The sequence below is a fragment of the Sprattus sprattus genome (assembly GCF_963457725.1).
Source record: "Sprattus sprattus genome assembly, chromosome: 1".
NCBI classification, from domain to species: Eukaryota; Metazoa; Chordata; class Actinopteri; order Clupeiformes; family Clupeidae; genus Sprattus; species Sprattus sprattus.
The window spans coordinates 52,218,611-52,237,811 of NC_137920.1; the positions used below are offsets into that span (position 1 = coordinate 52,218,611).

At 43.4% G+C, this 19,201-nt stretch overlaps 1 protein-coding gene across 4 annotated transcripts; it reads right to left on the reverse strand.

Moving 5' to 3' along the window:
* Positions 1-228: 228 nt before the first annotated feature.
* Positions 229-15,493, reverse strand: abcg4a (ATP-binding cassette, sub-family G (WHITE), member 4a; the record flags this gene model as incomplete). Of its 4 annotated transcripts, none has more annotated exons than XM_080840812.1 (14): positions 229-466; positions 872-990; positions 1,197-1,355; positions 1,634-1,734; positions 2,010-2,178; positions 2,546-2,644; positions 2,776-2,921; positions 3,196-3,310; positions 3,667-3,790; positions 4,260-4,405; positions 4,530-4,580; positions 4,768-4,900; positions 10,499-10,616; positions 15,262-15,493. In XM_080840812.1, the coding sequence occupies 14 exons, from the start codon at positions 15,491-15,493 to the stop codon at positions 229-231; spliced, it is 1,950 nt and encodes a 649-aa protein (XP_080696938.1). The 4 variants fall into 4 exon arrangements, with proteins under 4 accessions (XP_080696938.1, XP_080696937.1, XP_080696939.1 ...); XM_080840811.1 differs by having other exon boundaries at positions 2,773-2,921; XM_080840813.1 differs by having other exon boundaries at positions 2,546-2,637; positions 2,769-2,921.
* Positions 15,494-19,201: the final 3,708 nt, after the last annotated feature.

Genomic DNA, 19,201 nt, shown 5'->3' on the forward strand with positions numbered 1-19,201 from the left:
AACTGACTTGCATTGGTTGATGTAAATGTGTAGTGTGTAAGTGTATGTGAGTGAGGGTGTGTGTGTGTGTGTGTGTGTGTGTGTGTGTGTGTGTGTGTGTGTGTGTGTGAATGTATATGCCTGTGTTTGTGTATGTGTACTCTGTGTATGTCTGTGTCTTTGTACAACATCCATTCATGTATGCAGTGCCTACACTATTAGAGTGATTCTGTGGAACACTGATGAAGGTCAGCGTAAAGACTTGACTTTGTAGCGCAGCACAAAATAGGTGGCCAGTCTGAGAATGATAAAGAAGGCTCCGAGCACCATGAAGTCCACATAGAGCTTGGCATCCTCCACATCCAGCAGCTGCAGCACCTCCTCAGGCTTCTGGAACTTGCAGAACCCTGAGGGCATAGTACCAGGGCAGGCCAGTTCTGAGCGGTTCATCCCGTAAATTGACAGAATGACTCCCTCGAAGCCATACCTGGGAAAACACCCAAGGAGAGGTTCAGCTTAGATGTTCAGCAGGCCTACATTGTTTAACATAGTATTTCCTTCCTCAGGTTCAACCAAAAAAGACATTTTTACAGCTCTGCCAGAAAACAGTGGTTTTGAAGTTATCTGATGTTAGTTTACAAATGATGAATATACCTTGAGATTTCACAATGTAGTGTGGTATGAAGAATGTAGCTACATGTAAAGTCTAAACCACCAAAACACATAAACTATTTACAGTGAAAATATGTGACTTGCGTATGTGATTAGTTTCAAGTCCCTTGTTAAAAATAGTCTTCTTTCAGAGAAAAAAAACCCATCCCATACAGATATTGGATTTGATATTTGATTATCTTCATTTTAGTGGCTTCACTTTTCTTGTCAGTGCACACACCTGACATAAGACAAGTAGGAGCTCCATTGCAGGTACTTGGGGATTGTATCAAAATTCACAAAGAAGCCAGAGAAGAGAAGCACAGGTATGGCGGTCACAGGACCCACAAAGGTGGCAACCTACGGGAAAAGCACAACTGTCAACAATCATCGAACAATAAAGAATGAGTAACATAGGATGGGATGAGATATAGTATGGTTCTTTGACTTTGGTGTACGTGTGTTTGTGTGTGTGCGTGTGTGTATGCGCGTGTGTGTGTTTACGTGTGTGTGTGTGTGTGTGTTTGTACGTGTGTGTGTGTCCGTGTGTGTGTGTTTGCCCGTACCTGCAGGGATGTGGATGCAGCCCCGATAAGGAGGCCGAGAGACTGCGCCACCAGGGCAGTGGAGGTGCACAACGCCATGAAGAGCAGATATCTGGCTGCCTCCGGAGGCTGCTCTGTCATCCAGTACACTATACTACAGTACATGATCGGACAGATGACCTGAGGAAGAGAGACGAGTGTGTGAGAGAGAGAGGGAGAAAGATTATGGAGTGTTAGGCACAAAACTTGAGAAAGAAAGGAACTACACTCAGTTGGGAAGGGGAGAATTACACTCAGTTTTACTTGATTATATCGACTCAGTGTACATCTTATGGAAAGAGAAAAAAGACAACTTAAACTGTTAAATTGAGAATGAATATCAGTTTATCCAGTAAACGGCTCTTTTAAGGTAATTACACACATATGTGACAAATAAGCAGCAACTGAAGACCACCAACCTGGAAGGGTATGTCTGCCATGGTCTTGGCAAGGTAGTAGGCCTTCAGGCTGTACCAGTAGTTCAGGTGTTCTCTGAGGAAAACTGACATCTCTAGGGGAACTGTTGCACAGTAAGTTCACAAACACGCACAACGAAACCATCTCAAGATTAGCAATGATGTTCAGCCGCAGCGCTATGAATAAAATTCCTCCTTTGTTAGCTCATTAGTGGCTAACAAAGATTGCTTTCAGACGTTCACATGTCACATACATTTCTACTTATGCTAAGAATGCAACTCCGCTCGCCCACACCTGAACAAGCATACTCACTCCGCTGTGTCAGCAGCAGCATGCTTTCGTATGACATTCTTTAGGATTGCAATCGAGTGTACTCACAGGTAAGTACAGTGGGCATGAGGGCGGCGAACATGAGGAAGAGCATGGAGAAGAAGAGGAAGCCGGTGTTGTTGAAGACCTTGCTGGCGTCGTTGCCTATGTTCAAGTACAGGAGACCAATCAGGACGCCAATGCAGAGATGGGACATTACCCTCAGGTGGGTCAGTACCTGTAAATACAGAGGACATTATTATTGTAATAGAGCTTAAGTTGAGCAACACGTATAAGCTCTTCACAGAGTAATTTATGCTATCACCTAACAACTGTTTCACTGAACATCTGTCTCAGTGTGTTGAAAGCATTTTATAGGTGAATTTCATCGTAGTGACCTATAACACATACAGACATATATATGTACATACAACAAACATACAATACATTTCCATATTCCCATGTCTCCCAGCTGAATCCCTGGTGTGGCCCTCACCATCCACACCTGGCTGAGTGAGAGGTTCACCACTGCACCCTCACACACTGAGCGCCTAAACCAACCTTCAACACAGCGAAAAAAGGGTTCTCAATCGTAGCAGGCTTACCGTGTCCCTGCATATTGTGACGAAGGTTCTCTTGAAGAGAATGCAGAACTGATTCATGGAACTCGTGGCAAAGGTATGCTTCTCAATGTGCCCTGAATCCTGAAACACACAGACGCCCAAACAGAATAGGAGATACAAAGTCAGAGAAAAGGCATCTCCACAAACACCTCTGAAACAACACCATTTTGCAGAATTCATCGTCAGTGAGATGTCAATGTCACACTTACGCCATTATGACATTGAGAGGGACTGGAGCAGTCTGGGTCGCTCTTGTCACTGGAGTTCTTCTTGCCCTCCTCGGTGCACAGGCCTCCCTGCACAGCCTCGAAGAGGACTGGGTTGAGGTCACCATACTCTCCACTGGCCACCTCGATGACTACAGAGGGGGGACAGCAGAGGGATGACCCCAGATGACCCCAAATTAGCATGCTGCTAGCACCTTTAGTTACCTTTCCACTCACAAAGCTGCTTGATGGCAAAGTACTTGTGCTCAGCACATTTTGACACTCTGTCTGCCCCATTTCCACGCAGAAACACACAAACACACACACACACACGCACACACACACACGCAGACACACAAAACAAAAACAACACACACTTGTACATACACATAAATCCCACACACACACACACTTTGAAACACTCACTGAAGTCTGCAGGATTGTGGTAGGTGGGACAGTGCAGGCCCAGGTTCTTCAGGTAGGGAATGAGGTAGGTGACAGTGCCCTTGTATATGCATTGGCCTTGGCTCAAAATGTAGAGCTGGAGAGGAGAGACACACATCGTTATGAGGCTTTAAAGGCAGAATAAAAAAGTCATAAACATTACTTACTGCCATGAGGACTTGGACCTTAGTAGCCTAAATGGTTGAAAACTAGGCTTATACTGTATACATCATTTCAGTCTTATATGTGAAACATCTTTCATGAAAATGTAATCCTGTATTTTACATAAACAATTACAAAAACATTAACTAAGTTACAAAACACAAAAAAATAAAAGACAATAATGTAAAAATAGCTAAATGAATACAGTATATTCAGCAATACTCCATATGTGATACAGTTGGAAAATGAATGGTTGCACGACTTCCTTTCCAGTGGACCAGGGTCAGTCACCTTATCGAACATCTCAAAGAGCTTGGCGCTGGGCTGGTGGATGGTGCAGATGATGGTCCTCCCTCCCTGTGCCAGCGACTTCATCAGGGACACCACTTGGAAGCAGGAGGCACTGTCCAGGCCACTGACACAGGAGGATAACAGACACATCAGTCAGGAGATGCACGTTGGAACTAACACAAAAGGGCAACCAACCCATATTGATCATCAAGAGGTGCACAGATTAAGCTTATAAATGAGGCAGAAGGGTGTGAGATGAAAAGATCAATAACCTACTACATGCAAAATTTTAAGACACAAACACCAGAAAGGCTAAGTAAAGGGCACGTTCACTTTACATAACACCAGTTCGTGCATTCGTGCCTACACAAGAGCGATTATCATTATTAGAAAAGCTATTTCTATGATGTCACACACAACACACCACTTTCAATGGCGCAAACAGTTAGTCCTACGCTGATGTGATCGGAGCACCACTTTCTGAGATGTCTGTTTTATGCTTAATGCCCAGTCCAAATGAGGGAGCTTTTTCCTCCTCTCCTGCCCTCCTCCCTTTGAATGATAATTTATTTGGATCCAGTCTAGACGCCTACCTGGTGGGCTCGTCAAAGAACATGACGGGAGGGTTGTTGACGAGCTCCAGGGCAATGGCCAGCCTCTTGCACTGACCTCCGGAGAGAGAGTGGGTCCGCGTTTGGGCGCACTCCTGCAGACCCAGCGCTGTCAGGATCTCATTCACCTGTCAATCACACACACACACACACACAAACAAAATAAACAGAAACGCTCCCAATGAGCACACGCACGACTGCACTAAACACGTGCTGTGAAATTGTAAGCATATAAAAGTGCCCAATACATACCAGCTCTTTTTTCACTTCCATGCTTTCATTGAGCTTAAGGTTCGCTGACACCTGTATGGCCAAAAACACAACCCAGAGGGATCAATGGGAAGGTAATATCTGTGTCATGGAATGTGATACAGTAGTAGTAATAAATGTATGGATGCTGTGTGTGCTTCATTGAGTGACAGTTAATCATGGCTGACATGTTTCAGAAATTCACACGTTACACTGAGTATAGGTCACAGGTTGACCCTACCATCATGGCCTCTCGGGTGGTGAGGTTCGGCAGCAGCATGTCATCCTGCATGATGTAACACGACATCTTCCGGAAGGTGCGCGGATCCCGAGGCTTCCCGTTCACCAGGATCTTTCCCTTCATCCCTGTTTCCCTGGAACCACGTGAGTGAGTGAGAGAGAGAGAGAGAGAGAGAGAGAGAGAAAGAGAAAAGGTGAGGTCCTTTGTTCATGGCCTGCCACGCTAGGCTACAGAAAAAACGACTGGCTTTCACTGCAGTGGCTAAACGTTAACAGGTTGGAATATCCAACGAGGCCCTTAAGCACTGCAGAAGCAGCACTGCATCTCAAGTTTTGGCGTCGGCTCTGTTTTCTCAGTACGCTGATCTCAGCAAAACCAGAATAAAAAAATACACTGTTGATAGTCATACTGATATCATTCCAGCAGCATTTATATAACTGCTAGCTTCAGTGTCACATGCACACATATCACTTAGAAATGCAAAAAAGGGTCAAATAATGATTAATAATTAATACAAGCTTTCATTGCAGCTCGTGACAGTGCATCGTGGTCTATAACTCACAACCTCTCTATGATAATACAGCACTATAGAAATCAATGAATGTGCTGTATGGCTCCATTGCTCTATTAACCACACATGTGAGCTGAAAGAACTCCACACAGCTCCATCTCATGTGGCATGAAGAGGCAGCTGCAACATGGAGTGGGAACACTTAACAGAGGAAAAGAATGGCATTATGACTGCACGTGCCCTAATGAATCTCTTCTGCTACTGAAACCAATAGACCAGACTTCCTCTCTGTTCGTGTCAATGAGTTCTCTCAAGGAAATGTTACCCCTGGCAATTTAATGATTTGTTTTCAAGCTTGTAGCTTTGCAATGCCATAATATAACACACGGATTTCATGCCTACCTCTATCTCTATGCTTTATTTTGACTGATACTTTCATTCATCAACACTTTAACCCATTCACTGTTACAACCACCTCCAGACCCAGCCTGACTGACCCTGGAACAGTGTGAGGGTGCTTTCCATGTCCAGTAGCACAAATCTAAGATCACTACCAGTTCACAAGTCAAGTCAAGTCATATTTATTTTTTATCTCCCTCTGGAACGAAATACTGTTTTCTGATTGGCTAATGGGGTGTACATTAAGTTCGTATAGATGGACACCTTGGACGTAGTCCCAGTAGAAAAGTTAAATCGCCTTTCCATATTAATGCTCTTGAATGGTTACCATTATCAACCAACGTAACGTTTTTTTTCTTCTTCAAAAAACGCACTACTTTCTCTAACGGGAGCACTAGGCTTCAAATTAAGAATTCATCAGGTTATTATGCATATTAAGTTTCCTAAAGATAAAGGAAATTCTAAATAATAATAATAATAAAAACATTTTTGGATGTTGTAAACGGGAGATAAGCGGGATAACGGCCTTCGAGCTGTCCAGTTCTACAAAGATAATGGACTGCGCGTCGTGGAGTTCTTTGCCCCGCAGCGTCCATTATCTTTGTAGAACTGTACAGCTCGTCGGCCGTTATCCCTTACATATAGCACATTTAAAAACAGCTCACGCCCACCAAAGTGATTTACAATTAAATCACAATAAAATATCAAAGCAAAAAGAAAACAGAAACACTTAACAGAGGAAAAGAATGGCATTATGACTGCACGTGCCCTAATGAATCTCTTCTGCTACTGAAACCAATAGACCAGACTTCCTCTCTGTTCGTGTCAATGAGTTCTCTCAAGGAAATGTTACCCCTGGCAATTTAATGATTTGTTTTCAAGCTTGTAGCTTTGCAATGCCATAATATAACACACGGATTTCATGCCTACCTCTATCTCTATGCTTTATTTTGACTGATACTTTCATTCATCAACACTTTAACCCATTCACTGTTACAACCACCTCCAGACCCAGCCTGACTGACCCTGGAACAGTGTGAGGGTGCTTTCCATGTCCAGTAGCACAAATCTAAGATCACTACCAGTTCACAAGTCAAGTCAAGTCATATTTATTTTTATCTCCCTCTGGAACGAAATACTGTTTTCTGATTGGCTAATGGGGTGTACATTAAGTTCGTATAGATGGACACCTTGGACGTAGTCCCAGTAGAAAAGTTAAATCGCCTTTCCATATTAATGCTCTTGAATGGTTACCATTATCAACCAACGTAACGTTTTTTTTTCTTCTTCAAAAAACGCACTACTTTCTCTAACGGGAGCACTAGGCTTCAAATTAAGAATTCATCAGGTTATTATGCATATTAAGTTTCCTAAAGATAAAGGAAATTCTAAATAATAATAATAACTAGAATGCGTTTCGTGAACGAACTGCGAGAGTGTGCTTGCTCTGTGACAGAGAGAACAAGTGCCAATGAATTAACATGTATTTACATCTACTCAATCAGTGTAGTGGGGCCTTCTTCCAATATATTTTAGCAAGCAACCAAGCTCAACCATTATATTTTGGCTCCACTGACGTTTAGACATATGAGGGTATCTTTGTTGTTCTGTTTTTGTTTGTTTGTTTGCTTGTTTATTGTGAAAGGGTCTAGTGTGTTACATTTGGTCATAGCCTAATAGTTCCAGAGTTTCGTTATACTGACTTACTGAGCTAAGTGAATTGTTGAAATTGTTATCTTGGTAAAAGGAAACATCTCTGCAACAATATTGGAATGAATGCGGTTACATAGCCAGCTTTACTTAAAGTTTATTGTAAGATAGGCCTATATGTTAGACTTAATGCAGTTCTCTCTCAACAGTGATGTCTGGCTTGTTATAGGTTTTATCCATATAAGGAGGGGGCAGCTAAACTCGAAGACTCTCAGAAAATATCTAAAGTGTAGCTCACTAAACTAGAAATATATTGAAATGCCATGAGATGTAGGCCTACCACTAACCATTTCACATTTACAGACATAAACCTATAGACATGACACAAAACATCTTCCAAAGACTTCATTATCTCAGCTGCATTATTCAGTAGCACAAAGTAGTCTATTACATTCATATTTACTTCATGTAACCCTGCCATAGCGATACAACACCTTTTTGACAGCCTATATAGCCTAATTGCAAAATTAAATATATAAATAAATACTACACTGAAATAACGCAAACAAAGTGAATCTACAGTGAGCCAACGCTCGTCCACTGACAGTGTGGAAGAATGACAGCGACGTGAGCCAGGCCACATTCCAAGATTACGTTACTAGAAATGTCACTTTACATGAGCTTTGTTCATAAGCCATGCAGTCCATAAAATAGGAATACTCTGTGTACTAACAGTATAGTAAGACCGGTCATATGTTCAGAGAGCTTTCTAGCAAGCAACAAGTTACAAGTAGGATAAACATATTAGCGAAATCTGCGTTGTCGACAGACCATCGTTTTGACTGGAGTTTTGATGTGCTTGTTAGCACCAAGTGGATTACCTCATCTACAATACATATGAGCTTGGACTCAAATCACTAGTAGGCCTACTTCACGATCTTCTATGGTTACCAGCAGATAAGGTAAATAATAATCGCCATATTTGCTTTAATGTTTTATAGAGTAAGAGGCTATGTGTAGGCTATTAGCGTAGCTAATCAGAAATGTTGTAGATGCCAGAGTTGGCAACTATGGCTCAGATTTAGGTTGTTATCCATCAACATTCATTTAACAACTTACATTAGTTTCGTTGTCATTCGACTCGAAAATCTCTGGCTCAATTTGGCAAAGCACTACTGCTCTCTCCAGGGTAAACATACGTGGACCTCTCGGTGCTGTCATTTTGCCAATCTGGCTGGCTGAGGTAATCGAGTGAATAGAGAAGGCTACAAAGTGGAATACTAAGCAGTTTGTAGCGGGAAAAATTGAGAGTGAAATGTAACAAATTATACTGTATAATTACCAATGTCACAAATAGCTTAGCGGTAATATGAATAGCTTAAATGGGATGGCTACATTAGCCAGCTAGTTAGGAGAATCTCCGCTCTCTTTCTCTTATACCATCCTGTTCTGCAGCGAAGGCACATCACGTAATAACGTTATCATTTCTCAAAATAGTTAAATACAAATATATATATAGCTTTTAAGATAAAAATATGTCCAATAAGGCTTAAAGAATTAAATCAGGTGTGAAGATGAAGTTCAGCAACAGCATTTCTAGTGTTTATATCCATGATTGTATGCTGGTCGTCGCTGGCCGTCAACTGCCGTTACAGGAGAATACAGAGCTTCCCCTTAGTGGGTGACGTCACAATGGCTCAACCTTCCCCATGTTAGTCAATGAGAGAAAAAGGGGATGAAAAAGAGGGATAAAAAAGGAGTGGCAAAGAGTATCGCCACGAAAAGTCATAGCAGCTTGCACCGGATCGGGCTGGACGTTTTGGTGTTTGAATGGCGTCTCTAGCTCAATCGGGCGAGGAGTAGTTAGCTGCAAGAAAAACGTACGGAATAAATAAAGAAAACTTGACGATAACAATACTGTGCTTCCCTTCGGGCAAGCACACTAATAAAAACATTTTTGGATGTTGTAAACGGGAGATAAGCGGGATAACGGCCTTCGAGCTGTCCAGTTCTACAAAGATAATGGACTGCGCGTCGTGGAGTTCTTTGCCCCGCAGCGTCCATTATCTTTGTAGAACTGTACAGCTCGTCGGCCGTTATCCCTTACATATAGCACATTTAAAAACAGCTCACGCCCACCAAAGTGATTTACAATTAAATCACAATAAAATATCAAAGCAAAAAGAAAACAGAAACAAAACAATAAGATCACAAAAAATAAATACAAATGATTTAATAAAAAAACAAATAGAAAAACAGAAGCCACAGAGAGAGTTGTTGTGTGAGATAGATATAATTCTTACTTTTAAGTTCTTAACACAAATGTACTATTTGTTTTTTATTTGGGAGGAAAGTAAAACGTTTTTACTATTGTCCCTAATGTGCTCTACAAAAAGCTTAAGATAGTGCAAGACTGAAACATGGAAGTGACAAAGGTATTAACTGCTAGTTAAAGGTACAGTAGGCTATTTCAATCCTTAAAAACATATATCAACAACTTTTTCTGGAAACGAATCATGGACTTCATCTTTAAACGGGGCTTTGTCTGGTCTTGCCTTCTGGTTGGGTGGAACAAGGGATGTCATAAAACGAACAAAAGATGGACAAGATAAGAGAGAGGAAGACAGAGAGAGGGGGAAGGAGATGTGTGAGAGAGCGAGAGAGAGAGAGAGAGAGAGAGAGAGAGAGGGAGTGAGAGAGGGGAGAGAGAAAGGGAAATTACAGAGCATGCAGAAGACAGACAGATGACAGTGGAGGAACACAGCTGTGGATGTGTCTCACAGTGGCCCCCGGGTGCTGTTTCAGCCACTGACTACAGAGAAACAATGCAGAGCCCTTCAGAATATTGCTACTTACGTCTCTTTTTTTCTCTCTTTCTAATCTTTCCATTCGTTTGTCTTTAATTTTCTCTCCCTTCTTTACTCCCCCTCCTCTCTCTCTCTCTCACATACACACACACACAAACACACACACACACACACACACACACACACACACACACACACACACACACACACACACACACACACACACACACACACACACACACACACACACACACACACACACACACACACACACACACACACACACACACACACACAGACATACACATAATTAATCATGTTGTACTTAACAAGTCCACAGATTTATGGTAGTAATCTCTCTCACCTATACCCTGCCAGGATATTCATCAGGGTGGACTTGCCAGCTCCTGACGGCCCCATGATCCCGATGAGCTCCCTGCTGCAGAACTTCCCCGACAGACATTTTAGAAGAGCCTTATATCCTGTACAGAACAGTAACAACACAACAGAACAGTATTTTTTTTTAAATAAGATCAACATATTCATAAACACAAAACAATGTAAATAATTATATCCAGTTCAGGTTGCAAGCCCCTTACAAGCCACACTGGCAGCATTGGTGTGCAGGATTATTATAAAACAAGTGCTTCAGTTATGCTTACTGAACACCTTATAATGACATTCTGACAATACCAAAACGTTTGTCACTGAAACATTACAGTAGATAACAGATATGATATTTGCTAAATATTAAAAGACAGACAGAATGCTGATGTAATTTGCCATGGTTTAGTACCAGAATGCTTTTCATCTCAGTGGCTTGAATTTACAGAGGCCTTTCTTTAATGTAGATACAGATAGAGGGAACAGTATAAGGCTTTGCAGAAATGTCTTCAGTATGTACTGCTCCAGACAGCGACCCCTTAGGGGCTCACATTCCAACACATTGTCTTCAGACAGAGCGGAGAACATGTATTGTGTATGCGAAAAATGCAAGAAAAGAAAAAAGCCACAAAAAAGGTAGGTAATAGAAAATCTCTCCGTTCTGCAGTTGCGGCTGTTGTCTAGACCACTTTGACATGACATACACAGAACATATGATTCAATGAGAGAGGCAAATGCTCAACAATGTTATAAATATCATACAATAAGCAAGAAATACACAGTCAGTCGAAGCCAGCAGTGGTAAAGGACTCGTTGGTCTTCTCTACGGGGAGTGTAAAGGGGTGAGTAACGGAGGAGCTGAAGGGAAGATGTAAAGAGATGAGACAGGCAGAGTGCTAGGTGAAGGAAAGGATCGATACAGATACTGGAATATAAAATCTCCCGAGATCTGTGTTAGGAGGCTGACGAGATTTAAACAATTAACCTCTGTCTGCATCTGCAATGGAGAAAAACCGGCTGAAACAGCCTTCACATAGTGTGCCTAAAAATGACAACCTTTATATATCTGGAGGGAATGAACAATGTGCAGCTGGATCCCTACACACACCACTGTTTTCAAGACTTTTATGCTTTAAAATAACCCCCACATTTGCACTGCAATACATGCAAGCCTATTTCTGTACTATGGTGAGACAGAACTCCTTCACTTTCATGCTGATGCATTGACTAGCTGGGGGGAGGGATGGGGGGGGGGCTCTTCTTCATGCACTGGAGCCCTCTAGAGCCTGAGCGAGAGAGAGAGATAGAAAGAGAGAGAGAGAGAGAGAGAGAGAGAGAGAGAGTAGAAGGGAGGCGGGTGTCTCATGTTCCTTAATTAGACACTCTTCTGTCTGCCTGCCAGCGCCTCCTCATGTCGGCCATTAGCCGATGTTCTAGTAGCTCTTGTCTTCGTGTCTACTCTCTCCTCCTGTCTCCTCTCGAACCCCTCTTCCCGTGTTGTGATGCCTCCATCTGGCAGTTAGATAGACAAGGGCGAGGCCCCCCTCATGAGAGTCTGTGTGCTGCGTTACATACTGATGAATCAGCCCGCAAGAGGCACGTGGCGCATACTGATGACCCGGGTCCCCGCACTACCACAGTTGTATTTGGATACGTCCACATCAGATAAGAGTCAGAGTAACTCAGCGGCAAGGGTCTCACGCTGATAATGCAAGTCTGCACGGACTGTGTCACATGCATGACGAGCAGATCTTAAATCACCAGCTCCTAAAAATACGCCACCCACATTTTCGCAATCCTTCCGAGACTAGTCTTGACATGAAGTGTCAGTGGGTGATCTGCGCCGCTGGCGAGGACCCTGTCATGATGAGACACCGGTTCACGGATTTCTAGAACCTTCTGTCACTTCAGCTGGAAAGGGATGAGAGGGAAAGGGAAAAGTCTTGTGGGGGATCTCTGCTGTTGCATGGTCTTGTGGCTCTCTATACAGCAGTTCTGTAGCTCTAACTGTGGTGGACAGCTCTGGCACAGCCAATGATCATGATGCAGAGACACCCAATCATAATCACCATTAACTCTTTTCTGCATAATGTCTGAGAAAAATTCAGTAGAATACAATGAGCTCATTTTTGCTGAAGGGTGTGTAGTCAGCATAATGTGTGTCAGGTCTGTGCATCTGCAAGCAAAGCCCATTTATTATTTTAATTTTTTTTACGATTTCTGAAACCACACTGAGAGAGCTCATCACTGGCAGACTTTGAGATGCATTAAACTGGTTTCTAGCAGAAGCACAGCAGTCAAGGGAAGATTTTATTTGGCCTTGTACTAAGACCATTTCACGTATTCAGTGTCAAGGTGACCAGTGGGGGATATCATATGAAACGCTTTACACAACTCTCCTGTGAAGATCTGTTTTGTGGGATATCTGTTACTGAGAGCCGTTCGTTAATACAAATAACACACTCTTCGCTGCATTTTAAAATGCCACTGAGCCTAGGCGGTAGTAGCACAGAAGGACCATAATAAATTAAAATCACAAGAAGGCCAGGGGAAGGTTGAACTCAGAAAGGGGAGCTACTTCCCACTCGCCCTGTGACTGAAAGCACTGCATAGACCTCTCCCTCCCTCTCTCCCTCCCTCTCTCCCTCCCTCCCTCTCTCCCTCCCTCTCTCTCTCTCTCTCATCCTCCCCCTCTCTCTGTCTGATGTAATGGTTCTTCCCTTACCCTGAGTCAGAGCTTGGGATGAGAGTGAGGCATTTAAACTGCCCCGGAGATTTATACCCCAGCACGTGATGGTCGACCACGGAGCCACCTCGCTCTTGCTGACACCGTGTCCCCCATTCCGGAGCCGCAGGGTCAGGGAGATGGAGGGCGATGTGATGGGGCGAGGGAGTGAGATGGGGGTCGTTGTGGGGGTGTGGGGAGGTTGGGAAATACTTCAGCTTTAGAGCATCCCCAGGCCATCAACCTTTAACTCTCTCTCTCTCTCTCTCTCTCTCTCTTTCTATCCATCTCTTATTCCACGCACGTCACACCCTTGTCAACTGACTAAAATCAAACTCAATTTAGAACAGAACGTATAGACCCTACAAATAGAAGAAGGTTAACCTACTGTGGCAAGGTTTCTTTTGTACCCCGAATGAAAGGAGCTTTGGATAAAAGCATCAGTGAAATCAATAAATGTAAATAGTATAGATGCAATGCCATCAGAATGGAAACAGCAACATTTACAGTGCTATACATCCGAACGCCCTAAAACACCTGTTCAGATAGGCATGTAGACATTAAAGCAGCATGTTGTAACAGAGGTATAGTATGCCCCCCCCCCCCCCCCACCTGCACCCACACTTCCCACCATTCCCATATCTCCTTCCTTTGGTCTGATGCTCCATACATGGATCACAGATCCCCCACCATGGCAAGGACCTTCTTATAGTGTGTCATCACTGCTAAACGACACCCTGGGGCCTCTCTGTGCATACCTCATCTCTCACCACTCCTTAACCCTGCGCTGGTCAAGGCTCGCTCCTTCCCTCCCCCCCTTGCTGTCACACTGGAAAGACAAGACCAGGCAAAGCCCCAGTGTATCACCTACGGCACATTCCGACATGACTTCCACCTCTCCTGGCTTATGCCGGTGACAGATACATGGCACCTGGAGCTGACAGGTATGGAACGAGTAAACGCTGCTACGCATTTGTCAAAATGGCGCCTATATAAACAAGCATCTATTTACTTACAGCCCCTGCCTGTCCTTTTAGCGGCTGTCTGCCCTTTAAAGGTGGCACGGCAACAACACATCACTCATCCAAGAGACCAAAACAAACAAACAAACAAACAAACAGAGGATAAAATGCAATGTCATGAAATTCAATGTCCATTATTATTTGGGTGTGAGGGCACAAGATAGGACTCAATATTTCATGAGCTGCTCAGGTCAGAGACGTCTCCATCCAGCTCCTGTGCCTCAGCCATGGAGACAGAGCAGCAGACAGCAGAGCCCTGGGCCTGGGCCTTACTGCTGAATTATTTACTGTCTAACTTCTGCTGAGCACAGCAGAGCCAGGACCGAACCCAGCAAGAACACAGGCAAGGCTCTGTGTGTGTGTGTGTGTGTGTGTGTGTGTGTGTGTGTGTGTGTGTGTGTGTGTGTGTGTGTGTGTGTGTGTGTGAGAGTGTGTGTCAGTGTGCGGGTGGGGGCTGGGTCAGAGAGAGAAAGAGACCCAGAGAGAGAGCGAGAGGAGGTTTCTGGTTGAGAGAAATACGAGCCAAATCTTTAAGACTATTGATTCCAATACAGCGAGAGAGCAAACATTTGCTTTGCAGCATGTCGCAATGACAAGATGCTATTTCCAACGCCCACTCCTCTCCCGACACCGGGCATCAGTTCTTGGTGGCGCACTGCAGGTTCATGAGGAAAAATATCAAAGAGTGATTCATTATCTTGTGAGTGTGCTGTTTATGTGTTTGTGTGTGTGTGTGTGTATGTGTGTGTGTGTCAGAGAGAGATGTGGGATATAACTGGAAACGTTGACACTGAACTTTCTATTATTTCTCTTGGGATATTTTCAATGAAATCTTGTTTGATAACGCAACATTAGACCTTTTCCGTTTTTTGTCTCGTGTAAGATGAGAGACAGACAGGAATAAAAAGGTGTACGGGACCAGCGCAATATCTCATAACAGCTAACGCGCTCGGGGAGATGGGCAAAGACTAGAGAAAATGCTACATTATGGCGCACCTCTCTTCCTCCACCAGTGCCCTTCACGGATGGTGTAGGAGACCTCGTTGAACTCCAGGTCCACAGCGGAGCGTCTGGGCAGGTGTGAGAAGCGCTGGGCCTCGGTGATGTGGTTCTCCACCTTCTTCAGGTGGGTGAGCAGGGTGGCGTCCGACGGCGGGGCTCCGGCCGGCTTCTTGGTCTCCTCCATGGGGATGGAGACTGAGCCCGTGTCCCCGGGCCTTTCAGCCATGCCGACGTGCTGGAGGTGGGAAGAGGGAAAGAGAGAGGAGAAAGGAGGCACTTTAAAATTTGGCCCGGCACTTCACAAACTTCAGGTTCACCATGCCACTCTTTACAACAACAACAAAAAGACATTGCCACACGGGACACAAAACGTATTGAAATGCATGAGTTTTTTATGGAGCTCTGAGCATCAGAGTTTTAGAGTTAGAGGTTTTTTTTTTGTTATACCAAAGCCCGTTGGGTTAAACAATTACATTAAGCCATTTGAATTCATAATCTAACATTTCAATTTCTTTATGATCACAGCACATGGTTAAGAGTGTAGAGAGCTGAGCGTTCACCCAGGGGTTTATATGGGAGATTGGCCAATAAGCCTTATTCTGCGTTCACTAGTTGTGAGCCCTTTTAAGAGACAGGTGGGAGGCTTGAGGATTGCTAAGGATTAGTTGTTGTTCTTGGTCCCCCTTTAAACTGGACTACAATTTTACTATATAGAGACGCACTAAAACAGTGAAACATTTGTTACTTAGGGTATAATGTATTTGAGCTTGTTCAAATTTGATTTCATTCTTGTAGTGTTACTTCTTCACATCTTGGAACATTCTTGTCCTACTGCTACTGATTTCCTAAGGGGAATACAATGCATTTCAATGTCATTGTTGCTCTTCAGAAGGTGCTCTTGTTCTCGATTGACAAACGTCTCTCACGTGGCCCTTATGTGGATATGAAACCTTTGAAAATGCGTTTTATTTTCATTTCAAACGTTTGATCTGTCTTATTCCTCTCATGATGATGACCTAAAGGTTTTTGGAAATACTTAATAATTCTAAACTGAAACATTATAATGTTTTTGATAAAAAAGCAAGAGTTGGGAAAAGGGTGTCTATACAGTACTTGCAGAGCAAAGACTGGGATGATTAAAATGTCTCGTCTCATCAACTTCCAAGCTACCTGAATGGCTGCTGTTCTTTCCAATCTAAAAATGAATAGTCACTAAGGCTAGTCTAAAGTAATATGTCCATCCCTTTGTTTTAATGCAAAACCTGCTATGCATATCGTGCCCTAGAACTGCCAATGAGTAATTGATGTTATATTGTCTACTCTGATTGAATAGTTCTGTTGCACTTCTTTTTTTGGCTGCTTGAAATCCCCCTGCACATTGCAGCCCTTTCTTTATACGCTCTATCTAAACAATCTAGCTCTCTGGCTTTAAAAGGGACAACATGGTTAATGCATAATTAAGCATTCTGCAGGCCTGTTATCTGGCTAGGGGCTACAGATAAGGTCTAGAGGAACTCAAGATCCGCAAAGAGCAAAGAGGAGGAACTATGCTTTAGGAGGCTCTCCTGTTATGTCTCGAAAAAAAGGCATGCACTGTTTTTTACACTTTTACTATTATATAAGAAGAATCCAGGAGGGAGCTGTTAGTGTCTCGTAAATTCTTCAGCTACTGTAAGTAAGAACGACGAGTATCTGAACCTAAATACAACCAGAAATAGTTGTAAACCAATGTATCAGTCAGTTGAATGACCTGGTATTTGAATGACATTTTGCACCCAAGCAGAGCAATCTAGCTAAGCATTCCATTAGAAATGAACATTCAATCAAGTCCGAGTGAACATACCATGAAAATATGCAAATACAAATTCCACTCTGGCAAGAAGAATCCGTCAAATGATGCCAAAGATTAGGGGAGTCCTCGAGTCTGAAGTGTAATCTATTTTAAGAATGAGCACAATTTAGATGTGTAACACATCGGGATTGCAAGCTCTAACATAGTCCAACTGCCCCTGGGGCGAACAACATTGGCCATTCTGGGAGCCTTCAGAAGTAGAGGGTCCACAAAAATTCCGTTAGCATATAAACCCCTCGTGGGCAGCAGCCCTCATACTACTAACACTGGTATTCTCTCAGGGTGCCCCAGTGGCTGTCTACCCCCACTGTTTAAACTGGTAGCCTTTGTGTTTCTCTTTGAGTTAAGGTGTTCAAGGGGGCAAGTAAGAACTCGTTCGCCCTCGAACAGGAGACACACACATACAACATCGCCACAAAGCAGACAGCACACCGGGGTGATCTCACTGAGAATCACAAGGCACTAAATACGTCAGTGGTGGAAGAATCAGTAGGCAGATGCAGAGGATGAGTCATTGTCTTATATCACAGAAAAGTTTCTCCTGCAATACAACAAACCCCTATTACCCGCCAGGGGGTCAAAATACAGAGCTGTTTTCTAAGCTGGAATATCAAAGTATGGAAACCGTTTCAGCATCTGGTCCATGAGGGCAGATATGCACAACGTGAGTGTGATCTGATTGGGAGGCCAGACATGCGGAGTGAATATCTACTTTACATCCCAGAGGAAGGATGCTAAGGATAGTGCTGATTCACAGGAACATTCCAGATAAGAGAAAACACATAATGGCTTATGTACACACACACACATCACACACAGACACACAGACACACAGACACACACACACACACACACACACACACACACACACACACACACACACACACACACACACACACACACACACACACACACAACACACACACACTCACACACTCCCATACTCACACACTCACACACAACGCACACATCACACACACTCACACACACACACACACACACACACATGCATGTATGTGCGCACACCCTCACAGATACACAAATCCTCTGTGGACAGACCAGCACACAAGCAGCTCAGACTCTGCCTGAAGCAAAGACATTTAAAGGCCACCAATGTGACAACATTCTAACCCAAATATAACAGCAATAACCTGGCTGGGTGTTGCCAACAGAAGGGAATTGCAATGCAGACACTATGAGTGTGTTATCAAGTTATGCAGTTACGCTTGACTGCATGTATTTGGCATCTAACAATACTGTCAAAGAGTTTATTGTTAGCATGGACCGGAATCTCCTATCTAGCTCCTGGTAAAGTGTACTATAAAAAATAAAAAGACCAATTTGTAATTTCTCCTATTACACTTCAGTTCATTGAGCCTGTTTTTGAGATACACGTGTCATTCTTTTAGAATGTACTAATATTGGTAAAAATACACTTTTTCTAATTTGAAAATGTTACCAGTGTCATCGTCTGCAAGGCAAGCAGTAACAGCAACACCATCAACAAGTCACAACTGTAACTAGCAACGTGAAAAAGAGCCTTGAGTAAGTTATGGTGTTACGTAAAAATGAAATCAAGATTTGCAATCCTTAAAACTGCCCATGCAAGTTCGGGCTGTTTCCCTAAACCCTGTATTCCTGTGCTATACAAGGTGGATAGCAGCATGTTGACAGAGCAGACTCCATTATACCCGCGGACAGTGTTGTTTTTTTTATATACAGACTGCACTTCAAGTCCATTAGGAACAATCCTCCTCTCCAATCCACGCACCTTGTGATGTCTAATTCAAAAGCAACATGATCTTTAGCTCAGGAAGCCACTAGACCAAACAACACAGTAATGTTGACTCCCGGTCCTGAGCAGTCAGGGTTCGCAGGAGAGCTGACAACGGGCAGCCACTCACACCATGATGGCCTCAATCATGTTCAACAGAAAAATGTCGCCGTAGTGCAACTGGATTTCCCCCACTTTATATCTTACACTGAGTGGCATTTTGTTAGTTACCTACACCGCCATAGTAAAGACACGGTGTGTGGCACTGTCCGAGCTGCTGAGAGCAGTGTGACCATAGGGGGAGAGAA